The 23,126-nt window shown below is 34.8% G+C and overlaps 1 protein-coding gene and 1 pseudogene across 2 annotated transcripts; both read left to right on the forward strand.

Annotated features, from left to right (window-relative positions):
• The first annotated feature begins 185 nt into the window (after positions 1-185).
• LOC131659166 (uncharacterized) lies at positions 186-1,463 on the forward strand (annotated as a pseudogene).
• Positions 1,464-2,944: 1,481 nt separating this feature from the next.
• Positions 2,945-8,246, forward strand: LOC131662504 (DEAD-box ATP-dependent RNA helicase 53, mitochondrial-like). 2 transcript variants are annotated; one of them, XR_009301621.1, is made up of 8 exons: positions 2,945-3,400; positions 3,678-3,805; positions 3,909-4,320; positions 4,831-4,929; positions 5,179-5,403; positions 5,970-6,131; positions 7,213-7,603; positions 7,734-8,246. XR_009301621.1 is itself a non-coding variant. In XM_058932308.1 (7 exons), the coding sequence occupies exons 1-7, from the start codon at positions 3,065-3,067 to the stop codon at positions 7,528-7,530; spliced, it is 1,680 nt and encodes a 559-aa protein (XP_058788291.1). In that variant the 5' UTR covers positions 2,945-3,064; the 3' UTR covers positions 7,531-8,245. The 2 variants fall into 2 exon arrangements, 1 of the variants encoding a protein (XP_058788291.1); XM_058932308.1 differs by having other exon boundaries at positions 7,213-8,245.
• The last annotated feature ends 14,880 nt before the right edge of the window (positions 8,247-23,126 follow it).

The following is a 23,126-nucleotide window of genomic DNA, read 5'->3' on the forward strand; positions in this document are numbered from 1 at the left end:
GCCGTTATTCAAATTAAATATTATTCAAACTAGCCGTTATTCAAATTAAATATTATTCAAACTAGCCTTATATATACCTTCATTCTTTTCTCACTTTTCTATCACCCTCTCTCATTTTTCTATCATTTTCCTATCATCCTTCTCTTATTCTTTTATCATTTTTCTATCACCATTCCCTCACTTCAATGGATTCAAACAATTCAAACAACCTCAACAAACTTTTTTGGGAGGTGATTGAAGAAGAACTTATGGACAACACAGATGAAGAACTATTGTTGTCAATGCTCGAGAAGGAACGTCAATCTGGAAGTTCATCAAGGAAAAAAAGAAGATCAGTGATAAATCGGAATCGCGAAGAAGGGCATATACGATTAGTTAATGACTACTTCTCAGAAAATCCAGTATACACAGATGCCCAATTTCGTAGAAGGTTTAGAATGCATAGGCATTTATTTCTTCGAATTGTAGAAACCCTTGGAAATTATGATGAATATTTTCAAATGAGGGTCGATGCAACTGGTAAAATGGGTCTTTCACCATTGCAGAAATGCACTTCTGCTATTCTTATGTTAGCATATGGATCTTCTGCTGACATTGTAGACGAATATGTTCGAATTGGTGAAAGCACTGCAATTGAGTGCTTAGAGAGATTCGTAAGGGGCGTGAATGAGGTATTTGGGGCCGAGTATTTGTGAAGGCCTAATAACAATGATGTTGAACATCTTTTACAAATGGGGGAGTTGCGTGGATTTCCAGGCATGCTAGGTTCCATTGATTGTATGCATTGGGAATGGAAGAATTGTCCTGTTGCATGGAAAGGACAGTTTTGTCGAGGTGATCATGGTAAACCCACGATCATGCTTGAAGCAGTGGCATCGCAAGAACTGTGGATTTGGCATGCATTTTTTGGTATTGCATGTTCGAACAATGACATTAATGTGTTAAACCAATCCAATGTGTTTAATGATATTTTGGAAGGACGTGCTGCTAGTGTGCAATACACAATCAATGGATCTTCATATAATATGGGGTATTATTTAGCGGATGGTATATATCTTGAGTGGGCAACATTTGTCAAAACCATTTCGATGCCACAAGGAGAAAAGAGAAAACTATTTGCACAACACCAAAAATCAACTAGAAAGGATGTGGAACGGGCATTTGGAGTGCTTCAATCTCGTTTTGCAATAATACGTGGTCCAGCGCGTGCTTGGCACATGGAAACCCTTAAGCATACCATATATGCTTGCATCATATTGCACAACATGATTGTCGAAGACGAACGACATACATATGAAGGTGATTTTGATTACTCTTACGATAATGTAGGTGACAACAACTCAACGACTGAAACACTTAACGGTCCTTATCCGAATCTTGCAACAAGACTACAAAGAAGAGCAAATCTTCGTGAAAAACAAGTTCATCGCCAACTTCAAGGAGATCTAGTTGAGCATATTTGAGAACGTTTTGGACATGAGGACGATGAAAATTAAATTTGAGTAATTCTGTTATGTAATTTATTTTTATTGTTTTTAATTATATTTTTATTGTTTTTAATTATATGTAATGCATTTGAGATTAATTTTAATTATAATTTTAAGTTTTTTGTTTAATTTTATTTATTTTATATTAATTAAAATTTATATTATTTTAAATCAAATAAAATTTAGTATGAATAAAATATTAATATACAAAGTAAAATTGTGGGACCCAATATGAGTTCTTTAAAATTACACCATTGGAGTGAAAATTGGAATGAGTTGCTTCAAGATGATGTGGACTAATGGGTCCCACAAAGAACCAAATAATGGGTTGCAGCATTGGAGATGCTCTCAGAGCATCCACATCCATCATACTCATTTGAGTTCTTTAAATGGACCCCACTTATTTTTTTATATTATATCACACTTTTCAGTTATTTTAACAACACAGTACATTTTTCAAATATCCATATAACCTTTCAAAAACTCTAAAATGGGTCCCACAACATCTCTCAATATATTCCATCTAGCCTTTTATATTTAACTTTCATATCTATTGCCATTTAAATAAATATATAAAAGCCTAGCTGGAACTTGTAGAAGCGTTGTTGAGTTAAAGAACGTGCTTTAGTGTATGAACGCTATTTTGCCTCAATTATCCAAAGTTTCTGACAGATAGTTTTAAAAGCTCTGTAGAAACGTTAGTTTTGCAGGCGATATTTATGCTCTTAGACCATCTCCAATGGTAGTTTCTTCTATTGAGTTCTCCACCTGTACCATTAATTTAATAATTAAATATTTAAAAAATTTGCCATGTCATAATAGAGTTGCATTGCAATTTAACACCTAAAAGATTGTAGTACCGAATCAAATCAAGTTATGAGGTAAAGTTGTGGGACCCATATCAGATTTTTATTAAAGTTAAAATTAAATAAATTCATGATGTGACTTAGTGGGTCCCATAAAGAACTCAAATGTAAGTTGCACCATTGGAGATGTCTAATATGGTGCCACATATAATTTATGTTTAGGGTTGTGTCCAAGGTTGTCATCATGAGAACTTTAGATTTATATTAAGTAGATTTATTGAACTGAGTTAACTTGACCATTATTATTAATTTTTGGGTTAAATAAGTTTTTGGTCCCTATAAATATTGCAGTTTCATTTTTAGTCCCTCCCTACCTTTAGGCAACGGTTTTAGCTGGTTTTGGCAACGGTTTTCTTGTAAAAACCGTTGCCTAAAGGCAGGGGGACTAAAAATGAAAACTGGAATATTTATAGGGACCAAAAACTTATTTAACCCTTAATTTTTAAATAAAATTGGACACGTTTGTAAAAAAAATAGAGAAGTCAAATTTATGAACCGATTGATCAAGTACGGCGTCTAATGTCTACAACTACAAAGGCTCATGATCAAGTTTCATTTATAAAGCAAAAAGACTCGGCCACACATGATTGCTACTCCTAAAACCCTGAAACCTAAAACCCTACCTCCTCTTTACTTTCATTTCAGGTTTCACTACCTCCTTCACTTTTCAACAACTCCATTTCTCTCTCAATCACCGCCATTCCATACAAAATGGCAAGCACTATTCTCAGAAGATCCTCTTCCATATTCTCACGGCGTTTAATCGCCGCCTTAACTTCCGTTGAACCACTTTTGTCACGTCACAACAGCCACGCCTTGTCCTCCGCCGTCTACTGTAACGGAAACAGGCTGTTTCACGCCAAATCTGGACCGTTGAATTTCCACTCGTCGCTGGTTTCTCGTGGTGCGCAACTTGCCGTGGATTACGATGACGACGCGCAACACGATGAAGGTGAGGAAGGACTGGAGATCGCGAAGCTTGAAATTTCTAAGGAGATTGTTAATGCTCTTGCAAAGAAAGGTATCACGAAGCTCTTCCCCATTCAGGTATGGTTATATGCTGTGTTTTTCAAATTTCTAAAACCTATTGACACTTGTTAGCTAGCTACTAAGCACGGTCTTCGGAAACACGACACGTCTGACACCAGCAATAATTTTAAAAAACTAATTAAATTAAAGGTAATCACCAGCGTGAGTGTCAGTTTCAAACGCAGATACTGACACAGACACACATTTTTTAGAGGCGTCGGTGCTACAAAGCTTATTAACACGGTTCAGAAGTCTTACTAACTTGGAGCTTGAACTCCTCTTACTGTTTTTGTAGAAAGCTGTGCTGGAACCTGCTATGCAAGGAAGGGATATGATTGGTCGAGCTAGAACAGGAACTGGGAAAACTCTTGCTTTTGGGATACCTATCTTGGATAAGATTATTAAGTTTAATGCTAAGAATGGGTTGGTTATTTTATTCACACTTACAAAATACTATTAATTGATTCTTTAGCCTTATTTCTCTGCTTAGTAGATCCTCACTTTTCTCTGTGGTTAATTTTTGCAGGAAAAGAAGAGATCCTATGGCTTTGGTGTTGGCACCGACCAGGGAACTTGCACGGCAGGTTGAAAAGGAGTTCAATGATGCTGCACCTAACTTGGAAACAATTTGTCTTTATGGGGGTATGCCTATTCAGCAACAAATCAGCCAACTTGGCGGTGGCGTAGATATTGTAGTTGGCACGCCTGGACGTGTTATTGATCTTCTCAAAAGGGGTTCTTTGAAGTTGAAGGATGTTAACTATTTAGTTCTTGATGAAGCTGATCAGATGCTTCAAGTAGGATTTCAAGAAGCGGTGGAGATTATTTTGCAGAAGTTGCCTTTAAAGCGTCAAACTGTTATGTTCTCGGCGACAATGCCTTCTTGGATAAAGGATATTACACGCAAATACCTTAACAATCCCTTAACCATTGATCTTGTAAGTATGCAAATCTGTTTTAGGCAAGGCGAGTGGGAGAATATTACAGTTTCTTAAATGTCATTTTTATTCAGATTGTGCCTAGTCTGGTATGATATAGCCAAAGGGTTTTATAAGGATTCATTTAAGAATACCTAAAAAAAGCTTAACATTCAGACTCCATAAGGAAATTTTTTTTCCAATTAACAAAATTTTCTAGAGAAGGAGTACTTGTATTGTTGTGACTCCAAAATTTGAGGTGAAAGTTTAGCACGTGAGCTTGGAAAATTTACATTGTAATCAAGAAAAGTTCCACTAACAGGCTAGAAGATTTTTCTCTCTGTAAAGAACAAGTCTGTACTGATTTTTTCCCGGTACACTTTTTTGAATGATTGTTGTCATTTTATAAAAAAGAAGAGGAGATAATAATATTTGAGATTGAAAGTTAATCTGTTTGAGATTTGATGTGTATAATTTTTATATTTGTTTTGTAAGAAGTTAATTGGGATCTTATTGGTGGCAATGGCTTAGGTTGGAGATTCTGATCAGAAGTTGGCAGATGGAATTTCAATGTACTCTATTGCATCTAATGCTTATGCTAAAGCAGGAATTCTAGCACCTCTTATAAATGTAAGGCTTTAGATACTATAATTTCTCATGGCATTTTGTGTTACATATGATTAACGATTGTTATTATCTATTGTCACTATTTATTATAACTCACTATTTAAAAATTTGTGTGTTTACTTAAGTGATTGGAATTGAGTTTGTCTGGGATTTATTATATAATGTCTCCATTACGGGCTTTAGTGCAAACACTAGCTGGCCAATCTTGTAACTGTACTTGCTTTGTTGTCTTAACGATTTATCCTCTGATAGGAACATGCTAAAGGAGGAAAGTGTATCGTTTTCACTCAAACCAAACGTGATGCTGATCGACTATCACATATAATGTCAAAAAGCGTTAAATGTGAGGCTTTGCATGGAGATATTTCTCAAACTCAAAGAGAAAGAACTCTTACTGGCTTTAGAAACAACTACTTCAATGTTTTAGTGGCAACTGATGTTGCTTCCCGTGGGCTTGATATACCGAATGTTGATCTTGTAAGTTTACTTTGCTAAACTTTTTGTTTGAAATCTTATGTTATCCTATCATTTCCATTCCTTGTTTCTGGATAGTTGATTGAGGCTCAAGTACAACATTTAGTTTCTACATGATTGTACCTCTATTCCTATGTCTTTTGGGGAATATATTTGAGATAGTTTGTTAACTACATATGGCTACGGTGTGTCATAGTATATGGGGAAGGGTGCAGCAAAAATAAAGTTCCTATTGGTGTGTGATATTTCTATTTGGAATTTGAACTTTCCCAAAATTTGAGTAAGGAAGTTATATGATAATGTTCTTTTTTAGTTGCTTCTTATTTGAGTATATCTACTCAAGCTCACCTGGGCTCATTTATAAGTAGCTAATAACTTATTTTAAGCATTCAACAGTTCATCGTGGCGAATAACTTTACACTCATTCAGCAATTTGTCTCTAATCTGAAAGTTGTTTTCTTAATATGATGATATATCTGTGTATATGCAAACACGTTGTCATTGACCTCAGCATTCAATGTTATTCAATTTGTTATTATGTGAGTTTTTGACCTGGTTTCCTCATATAGGTAATACATTATGAACTTCCAAATTCTTCAGAGATATTTGTTCATCGAACTGGACGAACAGGACGCGCTGGTAAGAAAGGAACTGCTATTCTTGTCCACACGGAAAATCAATCCCGGGCCGTACAGTCAATTGCACGAGATGTTGGATGTACATTCAAAGAGGTGGCCTCTTTACTTCCTTTTCATATACATCCTTCTATATATTTTAACTTGAATTGGCCTTTTTTATTTTTCTAATTTGATGCTACTAGAAAGATGGATAGTCCATCATCTTGTTGCCATAAATTCCATCCAGCTCATGTTTCTTGCTAAATATCCATGTGAATAGTATGTGATGGAGTCATGGAAAACATTCGTTATATTTTTACCAGGGTTTTCTATTACACCTGTGCACTAATTTTTGATAAATTTCTAGTTGCTGAATCTTAATCAAATCCATCACCGTGTTCTATATCTAAACTGAGTTCTTCCAGTGAATCAATATCCTTAAATTGAGTAGTTCAGCTTATCAATCTTAAGTAGCTTATGCTAGATGTTATGTTATCTTGATAGGTTCAAAGGATTATAGGTATATATACACATTGAGTCCAAGTTCTATGGTTTACTTATGCATGCATAACATAAATGGCGAGGGGGTAGGGACAGTGCTGCAGAATTCAGACTTAAACCTCTTTCAGAATGAGTAAAGCATAATGGGTTTAAAAAAAATATCATTAATACTTGTCCATTTTCCATATTTTTCAATTCAATTTTATTTTTAGTATATAGTATTAAAATATACATTAATACTTGTTTTGAATTAAGTAGTTTTACCTCATAAGTTATTGGTCTGGAAAAGTTAAGAGTAAATAATTGCCAGATCAGAAGATCTTTGTTGTAAGATGTTATGGTAGTTGCCAAAAATTCTAAACTGCGTGAATTCGTTGGAACAACTTGGGAAGTGAATAGTAAGAGGAAATTGAATCATTTGTCTCGATTTTTAGGAAGTGGAAATAAACCGACATTCCAAGGGTGGACATTTATTATCAACCTTTGGTGTTGATTGTGGTGTTACAGTTGTATCTACATGTCCATATTATACATTCTTTTATGCTCAACTGTTAAACGTCAAATCAAACTTCTTCAATTGTAATTATTTTCCCCTTCTATGCTACTTAGACTTTAGGGTTACTGAGCTCTATGTTTAAATGCTGTGTAATGATTAAATGCTTTTATCTTATCTTATACCTATATTTTTGTTCAGTTACCTAAGATTGCTGGTGAGAGTGGATCAGAAGACATGTTTGGTGGAATGAGTGGGAGTCGATATGGCTCTTCAGGAGGTAGGGATCGTCGATCAGGCGGTTCAGGTTTTGGTGGTAGTTCTGGATTTGGCCGAACTGGCGATGGAAAATCCAGTCGCTTTAGTAGCTCTGGTTCAAGTCAGTCAGGAGGTGGATTTGGGGGATTTTCTGGTAAAACAGATAAATATGGTGGTGGAGGATTCAGCAATTCAGGTCGTTCTAGTGGCTTTGGAAATTTTGGCTCCGGTAAATCTGGGTCATATGGTGGCAGAAACTGATGCCAAAATATAGGAGATTAAAGGTCATTTTAATAATAACAGATAAAATAGAGGAAGACCATTTTAACTCCTGGTAAGTGCATACCATCTTCACTTCTTGATGGTTTAATTTTGGGTTCTTGCTTAGTTTAATTTACTGTCATGTCTATACGAATAACTTTAAGCATCTTGTCTAATCCCCTTAACACTTGACACGGAGAAAGTTATGGCACGTGGATTATTCATTCTGTTTTGAGGGGCATTGGATTTTTCTCTCTTGGGACAATCTTCAGCTCATCCTGAATTCCATCCATAGAAAAGTGGAGCGGCAATGCTTGTATCCTGTGCTGCATTTTCCAGCTTCTACCATGCATTTGTTTGGATTAGTTTTGTTGGTGCTCTTTTAAGTTGTGTGGTAGTTTATGATTCTGAACATGCACTGGGTGTGCCTTGGTAATCTCGAAGAGCCAGCTTTATAGAGCAATGGTGATATGTTTTATTTAGTAGTTGTTGGTGCCTCAGTATGTAACAGACAGATATACAAAACATTTCAGAAATAGGTAAGGGTGTTCTCTTGTTCACAATATAGTTGTTACATTTTGTTATACAGGGAAATTCTCATCATGACATCATCTATGAAATATGTAAAATTACCAAGAACTCGTTGCTTACACATTATGTTACTTCTGGAATTAATGAAATATTCATTGCTTACATTCTGGGTGGTGGGTTGAGGTGGATGATTTAAGACATTTATTGTATAACTTTATTTATTTATTTATTCATTGTTTTATCTTCTGAATTAATTGTTCCATAATTTGGGAGGAGTTTGAATTACTGCGTCAGTTTTCCTCGACGATTAAAAATATGGGTGCTCTCAGTTACCACCCGTTCTCAAAGCTCCATTGCCTTGGTGTTTTTTCTTTTTTAAGATGCTCATTCACTAGTGACAAAAGTTAGGTACTGTGCTTTATACAGTTCCTAGTTCCTACTGTCTATTAAAAATATAGTATAACTATAAGAGAAATGTTATGGTTACACTTATTTGTACACTTACACCATAATTTATACATAAATTATAATTTCCAAAGGTAATTTTTTTACTAGGTTTTAAATTTTTTACTAGGTTTTAAAAAAACCACTTCTAAGAGGGAAAAATACTTTTTAAGATATGTTCAAATACTTTTTATCCTTTGAATTCCATATAGATCTCTTAACTAAGAAAAAAAATAATTATTTTTTATGATTAAATTTGTATAGACATGTTTACAAAAATATAAGTTTGTTCAACTTCAACTCTCTAAGGAGGACTCGACAACTCTTTTAGGAAGACTCGACAGACCATGAAAAATACAACTCTCTAAGGAAGACTCGACAAGACCATGAAAAATAGCTCAAAGGATGACGAGCTCTGATCTTTTAGTCGGGTCTTGAAAAAGTATTTTGCCACTACATGATTCATGTTTGAAAGAATATGTAAGTATTGTGGATATATGTATTTGCAAGTACAATTGTTTGCAGCCGATAGATATTAACAATGGTTTTGATGACGACAACACAATATGTCAAAGAATATTATGTGAAGTCTTCATTGTCAAGAAGAATCAATGTTCTAAATGTTCTTTGTGAGATCAAGATATTAATCCGGATTCAATGATGATAACACCTAAAGTTAAATGGTGTTTGGTGAAGTCTTAGATGATGTCCTGTCTAGTAAATCCTGATGATGACGTATATTACGAAGCTACATCAAACCTTATCAGTTAAAAGAATAAAGTCCTAGATGAAGTGTTAAATCAATAATGAATCAAGTAAGAGATCTTGAAGCTTCAAAGTTTCAAAGAAAGGAAGTGCGAAAGCTCGTCTCACCCGTGTCTGAGTTATTAGTTAAATGCAAATATATAAGAGTAATTCTCGAATTACTAAGTCAACTCGCGCGAGGGCATACACACACATCTAAAAATGTTTCTAAAACACCTTAAAACCTCAGGATGTACTATTAAGGTTCGTGTGGAATTTACCAATAGTGTTCTTGATTAGTTAGGAAGCATTTGTACATTGCCTAATCAATTAAGGACTTAGTTCAATCAAATAGAGCAAGAAAAAAGACATCTTAATCGATTAGACATATTCTTAATCAATTAAAACAAATGACTATTATAGGATTTCTATTTTGGGCTTAGGGTTGTCGTCTTTTTGAAACTCTTAATCGATTATCCCCAAGACTTAATCAATTAAGTCATTAAAAAGTTCATGATATTTTTTCTCTTTAAGCAAACTTGTCTCTTATAAATAAAGGGTATTCCCTCTTTTTTTACACCATAAATTGAATATGTAATTATTCTTTCTCCTTTATACTCTAGCCTATTCATATTTTTCTCTTTCTTCATATGTTGCAGTAGTGCAAAGAGGGTGAAAAGATTTGTGAGAGTTTGATTGTGGTGGGTGTTGTATTTGTTCTTGCTCAAAGGTGTGATTCTTTTGAGAAATATTCTTGTTTGGTTCTTGAAATTAACCTGCAAAAATCTCTTTTGGTTCTTGAGATCAACTGTATAAAATCTCTATTTGATTTGCGAGTTTAACTTGTTAAAAGATCTGTTTGGTTTGGGGATTAACTTGTGTAAAATTTCTCATTGTTGTAAAAGATTCGTAGGCATATCCTTAAAAGATCAAGACTCATTATTAGAGGAACTCTCAAGAGGAAACTCTTGGAGACAGGATATATCAAGTGGCAGGTTGAACCTATATAAATATCTAATGCACTCTTTCTAACTTAATTTCTTTTATTTATATCATTTCTTTTATTTTATCTTCTTTTTCTTCTTCGCTGCGGTATCTCTGTTAAACTAAGAAAAACTATTTTTAAGAAAGATTTTTTTAAAATAAATTTGATTTATAAATAACATAATTCACCCTCTCTTGTGTTTGGAGTCATTAGTTCAACAAGTGACATTAGGGCTTAATCTTATTTTAAGACTAATCATCTCAAGAGAAAAAATGTGACTTCTTACGATTCACTAAACAAACTTCCATCCTTTAATACAGAAAGATATAATTTGGGGAAATAGAAGATGAGAATCTTCATAGAATGGATGACTTTTAATATTTAGAAATTTGTAAAGAATGATCATTTTGTTCCCACGCATCAAGTTAATGGTGTTATGGTAAGCGAAGAGGAAAATGATTGGACTAAAGAAGAAAGAGAAAAAGTTTAGCGCATTTTAAAAGCAAAGACTATCATCATTACTACTCTAGCATTAATGAGTTTTGCGTGTATTTCACTGTGAGACTACTAAAGAAATGTGGAACACCCTTCAAGTTATCTTTAAAGGTACAACCGAGGTAAAAAGGGCAAGGATGAGCACATTAACCCATGAATATGAACTCTTTAGAATGAAACTTGAAGAAGATACTTATGATATGCCAAAATGCTTTATCCACATTGTAAATCACATGAGAACTCTTGGAAATGTATTTCAAAACAAGGACTTAGTTGTAAAAGTCCTTAAATACTTAAACTGTAGTTGGCAACCCATAGTCACTGCGATTTCTAAATCTTGGGATTTATCATCCATGGACTTGGCTACTCATTTTGGTAAATTTTAGGAACATGAGATAAAGCTAAAAAGATTTGTAGATGATGAGACATGCGACAAGATGAAGAAATCTTTAGCACTCAAAAGCGAAGAAGAAAAAGATTCTATATCTAATGAAGAAATGACACTAACCAATCAAAATTTTATAAGATTTATGAAATGCAAAAAGAAGCAAGATGACCACCAATAGAAATGAAGGAGTATCCTCTTTTACACCTACATGCACTCATTGTGGAAAAAGGGACACATAAGACCAAATTGCCCTTAAAACCAAAAAAGAAACCAAAATCAGAGAAAGTTCAAGAAACCTCAAAAGAAGATAGGAAAGCTTACATTGCCTAAGACAATGTTGACATGCATTACTCTGACGATGAAGAAGCTAATATATGTCTAATGTCATATCATGAAGGAAATGAGATAACTTCCTATTTCTCTTATCATAACTTAATTCGTATTTGCAAGAAGTTAAATGAAGAAACAAGTAATTTGAAACAACTTATCTCCACTTCAAAAGAAACTATTTCTTTACTTGAATTTGAAGATAAAAACCTTTTGGAAGAAACATAAAATCTTAAAGAAAAGAAAAATGTTTTAACTCAAATCTATTCTTCTTCTCACGAAGTATTATATGAATCTATCAAGTGTGGTAAATATACCATTTTGAAAAGTGAAAATAAGAATTTACAAATTAAACACACTTGATGAATTCACTAAGGAAAAAGATATCTCGAATCTTCTTCTTAGAAATCAAAGAGCATCATATAATAAAGGTGGTCTAGGTTATGAACCTAAGAATAATGTTAATAATTTTAACGAAACATGTCATGCTCATCAAACCCCTAAATGTAAAACTCTCAAATATAATTATTGTAATAAAAATCGTCATATATTGCTTTATTTTTTTCATTACGAATAACAATGAAAGTAAATATGCTTATCCTCTTTCTCATTTTTATATAGAGCATTAAGATCGAACAATTAGAAACATCTCTATTTTCTTAATTATGATTATCAAAAGAAATTTTGTGAAAGCATTGATAAATTTAACATTAGAGGACCCAAAATGATTTGTGTATCTGATGACATTCGTTATTATGTGATTTTTACAAGTAATTTAGGATGAAATCAATGAAATAATGAGGCAAAGTCATGCCAAATGTCGCCCTCGGTTTTTTACCATACCTCTCGCGGAGAGATACGCGAACTGACTCTTTTCTTTCTGCTTTTGTGTTTTTGAAAATCAGAGAGTCGCCACCGACTTTTATTTTATCCAATTAAGGAAAGGTTTATAAAAGAAACAGAAAAAGACCTTTAAGAAATTCTGGGTAAGGGGGTAGGTTATACAAAGGGAAGGTGTTAGCACCCTTTGTATCCATGGTTTTCCATGGGCTCTTTAATTTGCTTAGCTCACTTGTTTTCAATCACTTTTCTATTGCCTTGAAATGCTTGTATGTGGTTTCAAATACTTTTGGTAAATTGACTTTGTAATGATCCTTGTGCGGATGTATACAAAGTGTTTTATCTTTCGAAAGATGTTTTTGAAAAGAACGTTAACTTCGTAATGATCCTTGTTTGGATATATACAAAGTATTGTCTTTTTTGAAAGTTTTATTTTGAAAAACAATGATATATGAGAGATTTGTTTGTTTTGATCTGAGCAAGCAAATTAGGAGGTCTTACCTAAGTTATAAGGTCTTATCCTATTTCCTTAAAAAAACTATCCTTTTACCGGATGTAAACGAAAGTCCGATTTTGCATTTGAAACAGTAGAATTTGATTTTGATTTTGAAAAGAGTAAAAGAGGGATTACCCTAAGAGGTGCAAGTGTGATTGTGTTTTGATTCAGATATTTTATCTTTGAAGTTAGTGATCTAACGATTCAATTTTATCTTTGACATACACGCAATTTTATATGTACTGGAATTTAAATGCAGAAATGTAAAATGCGGAAAGTAAATCTACGCTATTACATCGATTTTGCGGGAAATGTAAACTACGCTATTTACATGGATTTGACAACCTATACACTTGATCTATGAATTTAAATTGCAAGAAAATAAAAGAATTATTTTTGGATTTTTGATGATTGATTTTAATTATAATTAATGCATGATTAATTTAATTAAAATGAAAAAGATGGAAATAAAATTTAAACCTAAAAATTAAGTTTAAAATATGTTCAAAATGTTTGTCAATTATAGGGCTGGACATCGGTTCGGGCCGGATCGGGTTCGGGCCCAAAACCCCAAACCGAGCTACCCGTCGGGTGAATAATATGGGCCCAATTCCCGACCAATTTTAACTTCGGTTAGCTCGGGTTCGGTTTGAATCGGATCGGTTAGCAAGATCGGATTTTTTCGGTTATGTCAATTACTTGGGCCTGATCCATATTTCAGCCCAATTTTAAAATAACTGAATTTTTTTAATTTAATAAGGGTTTGTTTTGAATTAAAGCCCAATAAAATAATCATATCATGAGATAGACTAAAATTGGAAACGTACAAAAATTTAAGCCAATATAAAATTATTATCAATTTTAGTTTTTCTGAAATAAATTGAGATTAAATAGTTTAATTATTTTTATTTTTTTTATCAATTTTACCAAATTTATAACTTCTTTTCATTTAAACCATGTTACCTAAATCCTTCCAAATTAAAATAAAAATAATTGTTGACACTCCCAGTATAATGTCTCAAATTAATTTACATTACCAATAAAAATTAAAGTTCAAATTACATTTAAACAAATCCAAAAATATAAGAACTTTGTATTTTACATTCCCAAACACTTGTGCCTGCAACCTGCAACAATTCTACTAATAAAAATCAATGATAAGTGTAATTCAAAATGATAGCAACAATAACTACAACTTAAAAAATAACACTTAATTATCAAAATCAAAACACTGAAGTTGTTATAAGTTATAAACAAGTTCATATTAGAGCAGTAACACTTATGAATAGCAGTTCATGTTATAAGTTATAAACTAGTTCTCATGTTATAAGTTATAAAACAGATCATATTAAACCAGTTCATATTATTGTCAAAATAACACTTATGAATAGCAGTAACTTTTTTGCACAAATATTCTAATATACTTCACCAAATCATTTAATTTTAAATCTAAAACATTCTTTAAAAACAGCTCACATACTTTAATATCAAACATATTTCATCAAGTCAGTCAAAACTAAATCTAACAGTTCAACAACTTTACAAATTTCAAAGAAATACAAAGAATGTTGAGTAATATACCCCATGGCTAGAGAAGTAACAACCCAAGTTACAACTGATGCAACTTCAACAGATGTTAGACTGTCACTCCTCCAAGCTCTGATGTGATTTACACCTACAAATTGATTGAGAAGAGTATGGTAGCAACATTTCCACCAAAACCTGAAACAAAACAAACATCTACATATAAGGTCTTAGGCTTTCTTCATACACATTCACAACTGTATTTCCAAGTTCAAGCTCCTCAGACACAAATATAACATACAAAAGAGCTTTTGACAAATTCGTCTAAACACAAAACAGTCATAAATTGAAGTTCATAAATAATCTTGATTCAAAATAGTTTACCTTTTTACTTTAACCCATTCTCTTGCAGCCTTGAATCAAGATCTGAACCTAAAATGTAAACAATAAACATGAGCAACAACACTAAATCTAACCTTAATCACAAACCATAAATTTCGTTATAAATCAACAACAACGAACCTTAATCATTATATAATCTGAGATGATTGCAAAGGCCGCAGCGGAGAAGGTAGTGAGAGACAATATTTCATAGCACAACAACACTAAACTGTAAACAGTCAAAATAAAATCAAGTGGTTTCAGTTTCGATTTTACTTCCAAACAAATCTATCAACACAAGTTGTTAAAAGAAAGAGACGAAAAACTAAAAATGAAGATGAAATTGAAGATTATAAAGTGAGAAGAAGAGAGAAAGAACGAATGTTACCTTACAGAAAGAAGAACGGCGGCCGCTGGGATGAATAGATTAGGGTTTGTTACATTTGAAGCATCAATATATAGAACTTCAGATTGGGCTAAGGAATGGATTAGGGTTTGACAAAATTGAAAGTATCAAGATATAAAATTTCAGATTGGGCTGGGAATACGTTGGACCTAGCCATTACTAACTGTTATCTTCGGTCGAATTCGGTTTCCGATGGGCCCAAAACCAATCTCCGAATCCGACCGTCTACACCCGCCTCAACCCTTTTCTTCCTTCCGCCAATACCCACAAACCGAATAAACCCGATCCGCTTCAAGATTTTTCCATCGGACCGGTCGGATTCGGTCGGTTGGTTGATTTCTGTCCACCCCTAGTCAATTAATTTTAATATAAAACTATTATTTTTGGAATTTTTGAAATTTGTTTTGAAATTATTAAGTTAATTAATACATAAGTATACAAATAATTACACAAATAATTAAAACTTAAATGAGAAAATTATTCTAAATATGTACAAAATTAGCCTATAATATATAAACTATATTTAATATAAAGAACAAATTTTTTATGATTTTTTTTGATTGGTTAAAATAATTAAAAAGCAAATATATAAATATATACTAATTAATTATGCAAAATATTTAAATTAAGAAAAATAAAATATTTTTATATCAGAAAATAAAATATTATTTTATCAGCTTAAAAATATTTTTTGGGTATTTTTTGAATTTTTAAAACTATTTAAATTAATTTTAGAAGTTAAATTAAAATAAAATAGAAAATATAAAAAGATATGATCATGTGTGGTTGATTATGATGGATTATGGCGTGGCTGCGTATTTTGATGCGTTGGATGAAAAGTTGAGAGGATCCAAGGGCTCAGATTATGATTGCATGGTGCACGTGGATAAAGGCATAACATGTGATCATGCAGACTTTGAGAGTCCAACGTGGGACCCACGTGCAGTTGACTAGCGAATGGGGTGGAGCGAAATGGCCACGCGTGCGGTCAAAATTTCCACCTCACTATTCATCATCTTCTTCCTTGGTACCTGCGGAATTTCCTGCAAACTTACCTGCGGATTTTCCTGCGGATTTTGCTTTCAATTCTTTAACCTTTTGAATGACCTACAAAATGAAAATGAAAAAGAACAAGGGCCACCTAGATCACCTAAATGGACCCTTCTGAATATGATGGCGTCGTTAGTTTTTTCATTTGGAGCTTGTATCATGGAGAACGAAAGCTTCACATGTTTGAAGCTCAAAAATGGTAGAGCTTCAAAACCACCTTAAAGTTTGCATGTGATCACTCAAACCTACTCTATATCATGCCATGAGTCCATGCAAGTGGTTAGTTCTCATTTTAGTCAAGCATGCATACGAAAACGAAAGCTACATGTGTATGTTCATGGAAAACATCATACGTATGTTATGACTCTCATGGGACCAAATAAAGAGTTTATTCTTACTATATATTACTTTAGGAGATGATTGGAAGTGTTTATTTGTATTGATAATGATTGGAATATGGAAAACGAAAATTTACAAAGTTATGGAATTTTTGAGAATTTTGTGAAGTTTCTTGCTATGCCCCCCTTTGCTATTTTCGTGTGTCCTTTTTTGGTGAAGTATGCTGCCTAATTTATAAGCTAAGAGGTGCTTAAAATCTAAGCTAGAAGCATTGATGAGCTTTGTTGAAACTTTGATTTTTAAATATTAAAAATCTTTGAAATTTTGACCAAAGCTTGCTCTCCTTTACTTCTCTTGCTTTGTACTTCCTTTTGCTGCAGAAAATTGAAGATTCTTTGATGACTCATGCTTAGAAACTAAGCTATGCATTATCCTTCTATTTTCCTTTTTTAATTTAATCTTATATGTGATAAAATTAAATCAAAAAAAGAACAAAAATGATGTGGGCTTTGTCTTGGTCGTGGGAGGCCCTTTACATCATGGTAAACATGTTTGGATCATGGAAATTGGGTCTCATTTGGAAGAAAAACATTTTTGATCAATGTTGATTTCATGCATCTTCCCAAAATTTAGCCAACTTCAACAAGGTGTAAATCCCTCAATTTTTATCATATGAAGGAGTTCTTGCACTTTTTGGAAACCTCAAAGAGTCCTCTAACCAATGTCTTTGGTCTCATGTCAAAATGATTTTCTATGCTCCTTGTGTGTCCTTTTGAAAAAAGTGACTTTTTGTTGACTTTGAAAATGACCTGTAATGTCTTGATTCATATTTTTCAAATGGTGAATCTAATGACCATGGGACCAATTGAATTTGAAAGATAATTGAATTTCCTTCAAAATAAGCTTTGGTTTGAATTTTTTGGATGAAGGATGAGAGAGTTATGACCAGTCAAAGTTCAGTTGACTTTTTAGGAGAAAGCCCTAATTTTGAAACTTAGGGTTTTGTTGATTTTTGATATTTCCTTGATGAATTATGATCATCCAATGATCAAATGATGAATCCTTTGACAAAATATGGACTTTGACAAAAAATTTCATTTTTGACTGTCTGTTGACTTTTTTGGTCAAACGGGTCGTCTGTTGACTGTTTGAGTTGCTGACGGTGCGTCTGAGTGAATTGAAGTTTGAAAATTTGTATGATGGTACTTTGAGATATATGGAGGTCCATGAAATCCATTTGAGGTCTCAAAAACTTGTTCTCTTGTTACCAGTACAATCTGAATCCCCGGACTATGCGCCTGCAAAAGATTTAACTCTGTACCAATTGCGTCAGTACTATTTATCTGTAAATAAATATCAAATAAATAGCGTGTGTGAAGTAATAAACAGTAATTGGCGTTTGCGTAAGAATAAATTCAACAGCGAGCCAAAATACCGTATAAGAAAAATTCTAAAAACCAAGTATTCATAAATCAGGATATGAAAATCCAAGATTATATGAAACTCTTAATTTTTAGATTGAAGTTTTCTTGAAAAAAGATGCGGGCAAATTTTGGGGTATAACAGTTGCCCCTATTCAATCTTCTTAAACCTGAAGAAATTGTTTGAAATCTGAAGGTAGAAGATGATTGAATATTATATATGCCCTGAAAATTTGCACTTACCTTGCCCGGAAGTGATGTTGGAATTTGTCTTTGAATGTTGTCTGAGAAATGTTATTGGCAGATTGAAACATTACCTGAGATGGGCTTTCAGATGCCATCTGGCAGATGTATTTGATGTATTTGATGTAATTGATCGTTGTGGAACCGTCTGAGGTATCAGCTTTAGATCTTCGATGGTAGATCGTTCTGGAACCGTCTGAGGTATCAGCTTTAGATCTTTGATGGTAGATCGTTCTGGAACCGTCTGAGGTATCAGCTTTAGATCTTCGATGGTAGATCGTTCTGGAACCATCTGAGGCATCAGCTTAGATCTGTGTTGGTATGTTTTGAGTTGATAGGTGATTTGTAAAGAGAGATCTCTTCGGAATGAATCTTCGGCTTGATTATATCTGAGAGGACTGCTTATCTGAATAGAGTTCAAGGGGAACATTACATGTGATTGAGAACATCTTTGCTGAAGACATCCGTCTGCCTGAAAAAATCAAGTTAGTGATATGCAATGTTTATGATGTAATGTATGAGATTCTCGAACTAAAGGAGAAATATGCATGTTATGTTGTGTATGAATATGTATGATGTATGATGTATTGAGCGTATCAAGCTTCTGATTGGGAAAATAAATCCCTGCTAGCCATCTGGAAATGAAGGCATTGTGATTGTTGATGATTTTTGTCGTCTTGTTTGAGTACCCTCGGCTGGGAACCTTTTTTGAGAACCATGGTGCTCTGTTGAAGAATTTTTTATTACCGCTCGGGGATGAAAAGTAATTTGAAAGTTCTGATTTTGATGCCCTTTAAAGTGGGAATGAGGAAGATGCATAATCCTCCGATGCACTATTTGACCAAGTCCTGGTGTGGAGATCACACCTTCTGGGGATAGCAATCTGGAACAGCCCTGCTGGGGAATAAGATTTCTCGAATCACTTTGTTGGAGAGAAAAATCTCATTGAGGAATTTGCTGAGAAATGCATTTCTGTTGGGGATTTTTCTTCTGATGCTGGTTTCAGGATGATGTCCAAATGATTGGGACATTACTTGAATGCTATTCCTGTTTTTCCTAGTAAACATCAATCATATTCAAATGCACATGTTCATTCAAAATTATCATTGGGACGTTTACGTATTCAAAACAGAAAAAGTGAAAATGTTGATTTTGAGCATAAGATGTATTGATTTTTTGAAAAAGAGCCATGATAGGCTGATTAGTACAAGGAGACAAAAATCCTAGTAGTAGGAAATTGTCATAAAGTTTTGAAAAGTATTTATAAAGAGAAATAGCTATGTGAAAACAATCCAGTCGAGTTTCAATTCTGCTATTGCCAATCTGTCTTCGAGCATCTCATCCCTCACTTGTTGGAAGAAAGTAATTGGACTGATCGGTGTCTTTGACGTGTTGAATCTTGAAGGTGAGTAAGTAAATAAACGGAACATAGTTGTACGCTTTATTCCCTAACTTTTGCCTAGGTTGCCCTTTCAGGTTTTCAGCCTACCGGGATAATTTTATTTAGCCTCTAATTTTTGCCTGGATCGCCCTTTCGGGTTTTCAATCCACCGAGACGCTCATTTTTGCCTAAGTTGCCCTTTCAGGTTTTCAACTTAGCGAGCTTTTCTTTAAGCGAAGTACTTTTTGACTATGTCCGCATTCACAGGGTGTGGGAAATCCTCGCCATCCATGGTGGTAAGCAACATGGCTCCGCCGGAGAATATTTTCTTGATTACAAACGGTCCCTCATAAGTGGGAGTCCACTTGCCCCTGGGGTCACCTTGTGGTAGGATGATGCGTTTGACAACCAAGCCATCAGTTTGGTATGCCTGACTTTTGACTTTCTTGTTGAAGGCTTTGATCATACGCTTTTGGTACAACTGGCCATGACAAATAGCTGCGAGCCTCTTCTCATCAATCAAGTTTATCTGGTCTAATCGAGTCTGAATCCAATCGTCTTCGTCTAGATCGGCTTCTTTCATAATCCTTAGGGAAGGAATCTGAATTTCAATTGGAAGAACTGCCTCCATACCGTAGACTAAGGAGAATGGAGTTGCCCCTGTTGAAGTACGCACAGATGTGCGATAACCATGAAGAGAAAAAGGTAACATCTCATGCCAGTCTTTGTAGGTTACTGTCATCTTTTGTATGATTTTCTTGATGTTCTTATTGGCAGCTTCCACCGCGCCATTCATCTTTGGTCGATATGGAGAGGAATTATGATGTTTGATTTAGAACTGTGTGCAGAGTTCAGTGGCAACCTGTATTTCTTGAGTCTGTCAAACAGCTTGTGTAGATGACCCAGATGTTCTTCTTCAGTGTTGGACTTTGCAATCATATCATCGACATACACCTCTATCTCCTGATGAATCATATCATGGAACAAAGCTACCATTGCACGCTGATATGTAGCTCCTGCATTCTTTAAACCAAAGGGCATTACTTTGTAACAAAAGGTTCCCCAGGGTGTTGTGAAGGTTGTTTTTTCCATATCTTTGGGTGCCATCTTGATCTGATTGTACCCTGAGAATCCATCCATGAAGGAGAATACCTTGCATTGTGCGGTATTGTCAACCAGTACATCGATGTGAGGTAAAGGGAAATCATCTTTGGGGCTTGCCCGGTTCAGATCTCTGTAGTCTACACACATTATGACTTTCCCGTCTTTTTTGGGCACATGTACTATGTTAGCTATCCAAGGGGGATAACTCACAACTTTCAGAAAGCCGGCATTGAATTGCTTTTCAACCTCGTCTTTGATCTTTTTTGACATATTGGGCCTACTCCTCCGCAATTTCTGCTTGACTGGAGTGCTACCTTCTTTGATTGGCAGGCGATGAACCACAATATCCGTGTCAAGGTCAGGCATATCTTTATAGGACCAGGCGAATATCTCGATGTAGTCCTGCAACATTCGAATCAGTCTTTGCTTGACACTGTTTTCTAGATCAACCCCTATCTTGACTTCTTTCTTTTCTTCGTCGCTGCCCAAGTTGATGACCTCAATTGGTTCTTCATGCGGCTGTATAGTCTTTTCTTCTTGTTCTAGCAGCCTTGCAAGCTCTCTTGGTACCTCACAATCTTCCTCACTTTCGTCCTCAGTTTGGTAGATCGGATTTTCAAAGTCATGACGGGCAATAGCAGAATCGTTATCAACTGGATCCAAAGTGAATGTGAATCTGCATTTATTTATGTGGGTGTGTGTAAGAAAACATAGCTATTTGAAATAGCAAAGAAGGAAAAAGGATCACAAAATTTGAATATGCAAACGTCCCATGATTTTATTGAATGAACATGATCATGATATGACAAACCCTTATAAAAGGACCAGTGTGCTTCGGGCAAGGCACACAACTTTCAAGTTCATGGTTCGATAGTACAGGAACCATTTTTATCTTTGCACAATATAAACAACGAAAACAGGGAATTGCATTTACTCTTGATCAAAGGAGATCACATCCTCAGCTTCCCAGTTGTTCAATCCATTGTGGTGAGCAGGGAGTATCCAGCTGTTCCAGTTGCAGTTGTCTTCTTCATCTTCCACAGCATTGATTTCATTGGTGTGGAAATGAGTTGGTGATCTTTCAGGATAAGTAGGATGATCTGTTGGATATGAGGATCCAGGTTGAGGTACCTCTGTTGGCTGAGCGATATACTCGATAAGGCCGTCCCATCCAGTCGGGATGACGTCTTGGATAGAGGCTTGTGCATTCTGGTGAGTGGTGTACTTGGACAGAAAACAACCATCGTTATTTGGTATTTCCTTGGCTTCTTCAAGAGTGAAATTGTTGTCGTAATGTTCATCCCATCCAGTTGGGACAATGTCTTCAATGGCGATTTGTGAGCTCGGAGGAGCGGAATATTTCACCATAAAGTCATATTTGCCACTTGGCTCTCCTAAAGTATCCCAAACTTCTTTAGGTGGATTTTGATATTGCTCATTGATGGAACTTGTGAAACTTTTGCCATTTTCAAATTGATTGCCCCATCCAGTTGGGGTAATGTCTTCTGTAGCAATAAAAGAACTCTGAGGTGCGGTATACTGAAAATTATATCCGCCGCTTGGTTCTCCCAAAGTATCCCAAACTCCCATGGGAAGGGGTGGAACTTCATTTGGGTATGGCTGGATGATATGGTTCAAGAACACTCCATCGTCTTCAATAGAATTTACTCCTTGGCTGATGAAATGTGACATTAATCCTCCAGACCAAGGACTTTGATCGTTCTTTTGATTTCCATTAGCATAGCCCAGGCCTAACTTATCGGACTTGTAAGGTACATCGAGGAGTTGTCCCCATATTGTGCAACCACCTTTTTCGATCATAGCTTTGGCATCTTTGAGAGAAGCCATAGTTGTAGTTGGAGTAGCAGAAATATGCTTGGTAGTAGAGACATCTGGAGAGACCACCTCAAAAGATTGACAGGGAGTTTCGATGAATTCGTCATCCAACTCAACATACTTGGTGTTACTCAGGTGACTAACCAAACATTCCTCTTCGCCATAAACTGTGACAATTTTTCCTTTTACTGGATACTTCAACTTCTGATGTAGGGTAGAAGTTACAGCATTTGCCCCATGTATCCAAGGGCGTCCTAGTAAACAGGAATATGCTGGGTGAATCTCCATTACGTAAAAGGTAGAATCAAAGATCTGAGAGCCCACTCTGATTGGGAGATTCACCTTTCCGTACACTATTCTTGTTGACCCGTCGAAGGCTCTTACCACAACATCGCTTGGTTGTAACACTATTCCTTCGAAGTCAAGCTTTTCTAGTACTGTTTTTGGTAATACGTTCAAAGAAGAACCGTTATCTACCAGCACATGAGATAGAGTGGTGCCATTACATTCAATGGAGATGTGTAGGGCTTTATTGTGATTCTTTCCAGCAGGGGTTAGATCGATATCAGAGAAACTGAGGCCATTATTTACTGTTAGACTAGCAACACAATTTTCAAATTGATCGATTGAAATCTCTTGTGGTACATGTGCAGCTTTCAGG

The sequence above is a fragment of the Vicia villosa genome, linkage group LG3, assembly GCF_029867415.1.
Source record: "Vicia villosa cultivar HV-30 ecotype Madison, WI linkage group LG3, Vvil1.0, whole genome shotgun sequence".
NCBI lineage: Eukaryota > Viridiplantae > Streptophyta > Magnoliopsida > Fabales > Fabaceae > Vicia > Vicia villosa.